Genomic DNA, 9,651 nt, shown 5'->3' with positions numbered 1-9,651 from the left:
TCCCATTTTCCAAAATTTTCAATAAATACCCAAAACAAATATTTTCATTCACTACCAATGTTTCCGAAAATTCCCTCGCACTTAAATGAAACACACTCTTCAACCTAAGCTAATCAAGGACACAATCTAAGGCATATCATGGTTTTCTGCTTAAGGTTGTAATGTGCTAATGTCAAGAACAATGGGGCAAATAGAGCTCAAAGGGGGTTAACAATGGTAGATGCAAAGGGTAGGCCATATGGGTAAAGTGAGCTTCAATCAAAGATGGCCTCAATCAAAGATGGCCTCAATCATGCTCAATGAAATTTAAAACATCAATCATTGGAAATAAAGAATCAAGCAAAACCAAGATTACAATCATAGAAAAGATATAACACACAATGAACAAAATTAGTGGTTAAAATATGTAACCACTCAATATAGCTCAAAACTCACAAGGTATTTGTTCTTTCCTCTTCTATGTTCCATAAAAATCATTCAAGCCAGTTTGAAAACAATTTTCCGATCAATTCAATAGAATGCCCTTGAAACAAATTCTTGAAAATTTTTGTTGTTTTTCACCAAAATTATTTCCTATATGTATGTATGTTGTGATGGATGCAAATTTTTCAAAATTTCCTAGTTCTTTTTCTAATTTTCAACAAGCAAAAAGTAACATGAATAATTAGGACAAAAATGAACTAAGCATATGCTATTCACATCATCCAATCACAATCCATATATATACTATATACCAAGCAAGACAAGCTCAAAACACACACACATATATATATATATATATATATACCAAAATTAAAATGCAATACTAAGGATAATAATAGAAGCGAACTAATATATATACAAACTAAAGTACTAAAGTGTAGGGCATAAGACAAAATATCATAAATATCCAGAAAAAAGCATAATAAAAACTAAAAATAAACTAAATGACAAGTGTTTAGGAGAGAATGTTTACACCTAAAAATAGAAGATCCTCCCCCACACTTAAATCATGCACGGTCTTCCGTGCCAAAAGAATCAAACCAAGGGGGTCAACTCTGAGAATCTCCACCGTCTGGCGGTGGTGGGTGGTGGTGTCGCTGATACACAATGATAGCTCGGGAAGGATCTGTGGTGGTCTCCACTCTCGGCTCGGCTATAGCTGCTGGCTCTGCCCTCTCAACCACTAGCTCCTCAACTATAGGCTGGTCCGCCCTCTCCTCGGCTCTCTGCTGAGTGGGCTCGACTGTCTGTCCAGCTTCAGCTGCTGGCACCTCTACTGTCGCAGGCTCAGTCTCAGGCTCAGGTGTGTCCGGAGGGGGTGGGCCAGCGTCTCTACCCTAAAACTTTGCCACAATCCACTGAAAGTGGCGTGCATTGTGGCTTTCATAGCGGTGGACGGCCTGAAGAATCTCTCTACCCAGCTCATAAGGTGTTTGAGGTCGAAGTGTGGGTACAGGAGGTACAGGAGGTGCTGAGGGCTCTGCTGTTGATGATGGTGGCTCAGTGGTCTTTCTCTTCTTCTGTTGCGGTCCCTTATAGTCGCCGTATGGCAGGAATGGCTGTTTACTGATGAAGACAGACGTCCGGTCTGTCGGATGTCTCTCCACCCCAGACAAGGTAGCCAATCTGGTGATCATCGTTGGGAAGGGGATGTTGTACTTTTACTGTTGAGTTACTGGTGCACGAATTGTGAATCACACTTTTCACAACGCGTACCACTAACCAGCAAGTGCACTGGGTCGTCCAAGTAATACCTCACGTGAGTAAGGGTCGAATCCCACGGAGATTGTTGGTTTGAAGCAATCTATGGTTATCTTATAAATCTTAGTCAGGTGGATGATGCAGAAATTCACTTCTGGGGCCCACTTCTGTGTGCTGGGGCCCACTTGGTGTGTGCTGGGGCTGAGACTTAAGCAATTCACGTGCAGAGGCCATTTGTGGAGTTGAACGCTAGTTTTTGTGCCAGTTTGGGCGTTCAACTCCAGTTTTTGATCCTTTTCTGGCGCTGGACGCCAGACTTGGGCAGAGGACTGGCGTTGAACGCCAGTTTACGTCGTCTATTCTTGTGCAAAGTATGAACTATTATATATTGCTGGAAAGCCCTGGATGTCTACTTTTCAACGCAATTGAAAGCACGCCATTTCGAGTTCTGTAGCTCCAGAAAATCCACTTTGAGTGCAGGGAGGTCAGAATCCAACAACATCAGCAGTCCTTTTTCAGCCTGAATCAGATTTTTGCTCAGCTCCTTCAATTTCAGCCAGAAAAATACCTGAAATTACAGAAAAACACACAACTCATAGTAAAGTCCAGAAATATGAATTTTTCCTAAAAACTAATAAAAATAGACTAAAAACTAACTAAAACATACTCAAAACTATATGAAATTATCCCCAAAAAGCGTATAAAATATCCGCTCATCAGTTACCTTCCATATCAAGTCTCTGATAAGGGGAAGAACAGAGATCCTCTTCCCCTCCAGAATAGCCCAAAGTAACACTGCCACACGGACCCTAATGTGCGTGGCATGCGTGCTTGGCAGGATATAGTTGGCAATGATCTGCTACCAGATCCTTGCCTCAAGAGTCAAATCGGTGCACGCGATGCTCAATAGGACCGCATTCTCACCTCGGCTGTACTCCCATTTGGCCTCAGGTATGCAAATCTTCTTCAGGATTACGTCCAATAACAGCTTGCCCGTTGTCATGTCCTTCACTACCTGAATGTAAGCATCCTGAGCCGGAGGAGTATGCAGGATCTGCAGAAGGGCCTCAAAGGCATGATCAGAAGTATCCAGTGTGACACTAATGAGTAGATATTTTATACCCTTTTTGGCATTGTTTTTACATAGTTTTTAGTATGTTTTAGTTACTTTTTATTATATTTTTATTAGTTTTTATGCAAAAATCACATTTTTGGACTTTACTATGAGTTTGTGTATTTTTCTGTAATTTCATGTATTTTCTGGCTGAAATTGAGGGACCTGAACAAAAATCTGATTCAGAGGCTGAGAAAGGACTGCAGATGCTGTTGGATTTCGACCCTCCTGCACTCGAAGTGGATTTTCTGCAGCTACAAAAGCCCAATTGGTGCGCTCTCAATTGCGTTGGAAAGTACACATCTTGGGCTTTCCTGAAATGTATAATAGTCTATACTTTGCCCGAGATTTGATGGCCCAAACTGGCATCCAAACGCCCACTAGAGACCCTTTTCTGGCGTAAAATGCCAGAACTGGCACCAGAACTGGAGTTAAACGCCCAAATTGGCATCCAAGCTGGCGTTTAACTCTAGAAATGGCCTAGGCACGTGTAAAGCTCAATGCTCAGCCCACGCACACACCAAGTGGGCCCCGGAAGTTGATTTCTGCACTATCTGCACTTAGTTACTCATTTTCTGTAATCCCTAGTAACTAGTTTAGTATAAATAGCACTTTTTACAATTGTATTTGCATACTTTTGAGATACTTTATCATCTTATGTTACATTTGGAGCCTGGCCATTCGGCCATGCCTAGACCTTTTTCTCTTATGTATTTTCCACGGTGGAGTTTCTACACCTCATAGATTAAGGTGCGGAGCTCTGCTGTTCTTCATGAATTAATGCAAGTACTATTATTTCTCTTTCAATTCACGCTTACTTCTTCTCTAAGATATACTCTCGTACTTAATTCAGTTAAGTCAGAATGAAGGGGTGACCCGTGACAATCACCCACTATCTTCGTTACTCGCTTAGCCAAGATCCGCGTGCCTGACAACCACAAGCGGTCTACATGATGTTCAACGTAGTCATTGGACGATAGCTGGAGTATATTCTCTTGGGTCTCTAATCCACGGACCGAGTCTGTGAGATTAGGATCTTCGTGGTATAGGCTAGAATCAATTGGCAGCATTCCTGAGATCCGGAAAGTCTAAACCTTGTCTGTGGTATTCTGAGTAGGATCTGGGAAGGGATGACTGTGACGAGCTTCAAACTCGCGAATGTTAGGCGCAGTGACAATGTGCAAAAGGAGAGAGAGATCCTATTCTGACGCTAGTGAGAACCGACAGATAACTAGCCGTGCGGTAGCTGTACCTGGTATTTTTCATCCGAGACGAGAAATTCGACAGTTGATTAGCTGTGCGGAAACCGTACCTGGTATTTTTCATTCGAGAGGATCATACAGCTTGCCATGGAAGGGAGCATGCATGATTGGAAGAAGACAATAGAAAAGCAGAGGTTCAGAAGCAGCAAAGCATCTCCAAACGCTTATCTAAAATTCCCACCAATGAATTACATAAGTATCTTATTTTATTTTATGTTTTATTTATCTTTTAATTATCAAAACCTCTTAACCATTTGAATCCACCTAACTAAGATTTACAGGATGACCATAGCTTGCATCAAGCCGACAATCTCCGTGGGATCGACCCTTACTCGCATAAGGTTTTATTACTTGGACGACCTAGTACACTTGCTGATTAGTTGTGTGGAGTTGCGAAAAGTGTGGATCACAATTTCGTGCACCAAGTTTTTGGCGCTATTGCCGGGGATTGTTCGAGTTTGGACAACTGACGGTTCATCTTGTTGCTTAGATTGGGTAATTTTATTTTATGTTTAAGATTTTTATTTTTGTATTTGAAAAAAATACAAAAAAATAATAAAATCATAAAAAAAAAATTGTGTTTCTTGTTTTAGTCTAGTGTCAAATTTTAAGTTTGGTGTCAACTGCATGTTTTTAATTTTTCTTAGATTTTCGAAAATTCATGCATTGTGTTCTTCTTTGATCTTCAAGTTGTTCTTGATGATTTTCCTTGTTTGATCTTTAATTTTTCTTGTTTTGTATTTTTTGTTGTTTTTTATATGCATTTTCAAATTCATAGTGTCTAAGCATTAAAAATTTTTAAGTTTGGTGTCTTGCATGTCTTTCTTTTCTTAAAAATTTTTTCAAAGTGTTCTTGGTGTTCATCTTGACATTGAAAGTGTTCTTGCATGCATTATTTGTTTTGATCTTAAATTTTTCTGTTTTGTGTCATTTTGTTATTTTTCTTTTTCTTCATTAATTCAAAAATAAAAAAATAATATCTTTCCCTTATTTTACTCATAAATTTCGAAATTTTGGATTGACTTAGTCAAAATTTTTAAAATTTGGTTGTTTCTTGTTAGTCAAGTCAAAATTTCAATTTAAAAATCTTATCTTTTCAAATCTTTTTCAAAAATCAAATCTTTTTCATTTTTCTTCTTAATATTTTCGAATTTCTTAAATAAATTTTCAAAATCTTTTTCTTATTTTTATTTCACATTTTCGAAAACTTTACTAACAATTAATGTTTTGATTCAAAAATTTCAAGTTTGTTGTTTGTTTTAATTTTAAAAAGTTCACTAGTTCTTATCTTTTTGAAAACCACCTAACTACTTTTCCACTTCTAATTTTCAAAAATCACTAACCACTTTTTCAAAATTCTTTTTAATTAACTAATTGTTTTAAATTCTAATTTTATTTTATTTCTTTTCTTAAATTTCAAATTCTAACAGATAATTAAAATAAAAACAAAAATATTTTTCTTGTCTTTTAATTAATATTCGAATACTTTCTCTCTCATCTCTTTCTATCTATTTTGTTTATTTACTAACACTTCTCTTCTACTCATAATTCGAACCCTCTTCCTCTCTGTGTGTTCGAATTCCACTTATTCCATCTCTACCTCATTCTTCTATTCTTCCATTTATATACTCACATAAAGGAATCTCTATACTGTGACATAGAGGATTTCTCTTCTTTTCTATTATCTTCTTTTTCATATGAGTAGAAACAGGGATAAAGACATTCTTGTTGAAGCTGATCCTGAACCTGAAAGGACTCTGAAGAGGAAGCTAAGAGAAGCTAAAGCACAACACTCTGGAGAGGACCTTACAGAAATTTTTGAAAAAGAAGAAGACATGGCAGCCGAACCCAACAACAATGGTGGAGATGCAAGGAAGATGCTTGGTGACTTTACTACACCAACTTCCGACTTCTATGGAAGAAGCATTTCAATTCCTGCAATTGGAGCAAACAACTTTGAGCTTAAGCCTCAATTAGTTTCTCTAATGCAGCAGAATTGCAAGTTTCATGGACTTCCATTAGAAGATCCTCATCAGTTCTTAGTTGAATTCTTGCAAATCTGTGACACTGTTAAGACCAATGGGGTTAATCCCGAGGTCTACAGAGTTATGCTTTTCCCCTTTGCTGTAGGAGGCAGAGCTAGGATATGGTTGGACTCACAACCTAAAGAAAGCCTGAACTCATGGGAAAAGTCGGTCAATGCTTTCTTGGCCAAATTCTTTCCACCTCAAAATTTGAGCAAGCTTAGAGTGGAAGTCTAAACCTTCAGATAGAAGGAAGGTGAATCCCTCTATGAAGCTTGGAAAAGATACAAGCAATTGATCATAAGGTGTCCTTCTGACATGCTTTCAGAATGTAGCATCTTATGTATATTCTATGATGGTCTGTCTGAATTATCCAAGATGTCATTGGACCACTCTACTGGTAGATCTCTTCATCTGAAGAAAAAACCTACAGAAGCCCAGGAACTCATTGAGATGGTTGAAAATAACCAGTTCATGTATACTTCTGAAAGAAATCCTGTGAATAATGGGATGACTCAGAAGAAAGGAGTTCTTGAGATTGATACTCTGAATGCAATATTGGCTCAGAATAAAATATTAACTCAGCAAGTCAATATGATTTCTTAGAATCTCACTGGAATGCAAGCTGCATCCGACAGTACTAAAGAAGCCTCCTTTGAAGGAGAAGCTTATGACCCTGAGAATCCTGCAATGGAAGAGGTGAATTACATGGGAGAATCCTATGGGAACACTTACAATCCTTCATGGAAGAATCATACTAATTTCCCAATGAAGGATCAACGGAAGTCTCAACAAGGCTTCAATAATAATAATAATGGTGGGAGAAATAGGTTTGGCAATAGCAAGCCTTTTCCATCATCTTCTCAGCAACAGACAGAGAATTCTAAGCAGAGCCTCTCTGACTTAGCAACCATAGTCTCGGATCTATCTAAGACCACTCTCAGTTTCATGACTGAAATAAGGTCCTCCATCAGAAATTTGGAGGCACAAGTGGGTCAGCTGAGTAAAAGAGTTACTGAAATCCCTCCTAGTACTCTCCCAAGCAATACAGAAGAGAATCCAAAGAGAGAGTGCAAGGCTATCAATATACCCAAAGTGGCCGAACCTATAGAGGAGAAAGAGGCAGTGATTTCCAGTGAGGAAGACCTTGTTGGACGTCCACTAACTAATAAGGAGTTCCCTATTGAGGAACCAAAGGAATCTGAGGCTTATACAGAGACCATAGAGATTCCATGGAACTTAATGCTGCAATTCATGAGCTATGATGAGTATTCTTCCTTTGAAGAAGATGAAGATATTGTTGAAGAGCAAGTTGCTCAGTATCTAGGAGCAATCATGAAGCTGAATGCTAAGTTTTTTGTTAATGAAACTTGGGAGGATGAACCTCCATTGCTCATCAATGAACTGAATGCCTTGGTGCAACAGAAGTTACTTCAGAAGAAACCGGATCCCAGAAAGTTCTTAATCCCTTGTACCATAGGCACCATGACCTTTAAGAAGGCTCTGTGTGACCTGGGGTCATGAATAAACCTCATGCCACTCTCTGTAATGGAGAAACTAGGGATCTTTGAGGTACAAGTTGTAAGAATCTCATTAGAGATGGCAGACAAATCAATGAAACAGGCTTATGGACTTGTAGAGGATGTCTTAGTGAAGGTTGAAGGCTTGTACATCCCTGCTGACTTCATAATCCTAGACACTAGAAAGGATGAAGATGAATCCATCATCCTTGGAAGACCCTTCCTAGCAACAGCAAGAGCTGTGATTGATGTGGACTGAGGAGAGTTAGTCCTTCAATTGAATGAGGACTACCTTGTGTTTAAGGCTCAAGGATCTTCATCTGTAACCATGGAGAGGAAGCATGCAAAGCTTCTCTCAATACAGAGTCAAACAGAGCCCCCACACTCAACTTCTAAGTTTGGTGTTGGGAGACCACCATTAAGTTCTGAGTCTCTGTGAAGCTCTCTAAGAGCTCACTGTCAAGCTATTGACATTAAAAAAGCACTTATTGGGAGGCAACCCAATGTTATTTAAGTATATTTATCTTTTATATACATTTGTTTTCCATTGTTATGTTATGTTTTCTTTAGGTTGATGATCATGTGGAGTCATAAAAACGGCTGCAGAATTAAAACAGAATCAAAAAGCAGCATCAAAGATAGCACACCCTGGAGGACAGGCTTACTGGCGTTTAAACGCCAGTAATGATAGCAGAATGGGAGTTTAGCACCCAGTCTGGCAGCATTCTAGGCGATAAACGCCAGAATTGGCAGACAGACTGGCGTTTAACGCCAGAAAAAGGTGTCTGGTGTCTGGCTGGCGTTAAACACCAGAAAAGGGTGTCTGGTTGGCGTTAAATGCCAGAAATGGGCATCAGCCTGGCGTTTAACGCCAGAAAAGGTAGCAGAGTTGGCGTTAAATGCCAGAAATGGCACACAGAGGGTGTTTAAACGCCAGAAAGGTGCATGGAGCATAATTTCTTAACACCTCAGGATCTGTGGGCCCCACAGAATCCCCACCTACCCCAACTCACTCTCTCTCCTTTTCACACCTCTCCATAACACTCTTCCCCAAATACCCTTGACCAATCACATCAATACCTCTTCCCCATAATCTATTTACCACTCACATCCATCCACTACTCCCCAAAAACCCATCATAAAATCCCACATACCTCACCATTCAAATTCAAAATATTTCCCTCCCAAACCCACACCCTTCATACACGAATTCCCTCTCCCTCTTACCCTATAAATACCCCTCCTTACCACCTTCAGTTTCACATATAAAAAACACTTCAATCCCCCTTGGCCGAAACCAACACACCCCTCTATCTCCTCCATTTCTTCTTCTTCTACTCTTTTTTTTCTTCTTTTGCTCGAGGACGAGCAAACATTTTAAGTTTGGTGTGGGAAAAAGCTCTGTTTTTTGTTTTTCCATAACCATTAATTGCACCTAAGGCCGGAGAAACCTCTAGAAAGAGGAAAGGGAAGGCAATTGCTTTCACCTCTGAGTCATGGAAAATGGAGAGATTCATCTTAAAAGTCCATCAAGACCACTTTTTATGAAGTTGTGGCCAAGAAAAGGGTGATCCCCGAAGTCCCCGTCATGCTCAAAAAGAGTGAATATCCAGAGATCCGACGTGAGGTTCGAAGAAGAGATTGGGAAGCTCTCACCAACCCTATCTAACAAGTCAGATTCTTAATGGTTCAAGAGTTCTATGCTAATGCATGGATCACTAAGAACCATGATCAAAGTGTGAAACCGAACCCAAAGAATTGGCTCACAATGGTTCGGGGGAAATACTTGAATTTCAGTCCGGAAACTGTGAGGTTGGCATTCAACGTGCCAATAATGAGAGGAGATTCTCATCCTTTCACTAGACGAGTCAACTTTGATCAAAGGTTGGACCAAGTCCTCACAGACATTTGTGTTGAAGGAGCACAATAGAAGAGAGACTCAAAAGGCAAGCCGGTTCAATTGAGAAGGCCTGACCTCAAACCCGTGGCTAGGGGATGGTTGGAGTTCATCCAACGCTCTATCATTCCTACTAGCAACCGATCTGAAG

At 39.6% G+C, this 9,651-nt stretch overlaps 1 protein-coding gene across 1 annotated transcript; it reads right to left on the bottom strand.

The window, feature by feature from the left end:
* Window positions 1,032–1,619, bottom strand: LOC107615744 (pre-mRNA-splicing ATP-dependent RNA helicase prp28-like). The gene is made up of 2 exons (XM_016317779.1): window positions 1,437–1,619; window positions 1,032–1,319 (listed from the first exon to the last, which is right to left on the bottom strand). The coding sequence occupies exons 1-2, from the start codon at window positions 1,617–1,619 to the stop codon at window positions 1,032–1,034; spliced, it is 471 nt and encodes a 156-aa protein (XP_016173265.1).

The sequence above is a fragment of the Arachis ipaensis genome, chromosome B09 (assembly GCF_000816755.2).
Source record: "Arachis ipaensis cultivar K30076 chromosome B09, Araip1.1, whole genome shotgun sequence".
NCBI classification, from domain to species: Eukaryota; Viridiplantae; Streptophyta; class Magnoliopsida; order Fabales; family Fabaceae; genus Arachis; species Arachis ipaensis.
Note: the sequence above shows the minus strand (reverse complement) of the source record. Positions and strands in the feature narration are given on the sequence as shown.

Bases quoted from the DNA above. Each gene is read 5' to 3' on its own strand.
- LOC107615744 (XM_016317779.1), bottom strand. From the start codon at position 1,619: ATGATCACCAGATTGGCTACCTTGTCTGGGGTGGAGAGACATCCGACA. The intron at 1,320-1,436 runs GTACCCACACTT...GCAAAGTTTTAG, and splicing joins CAGCACCTCCTGTACCTCCT to GGTAGAGACGCTGGCCCACC.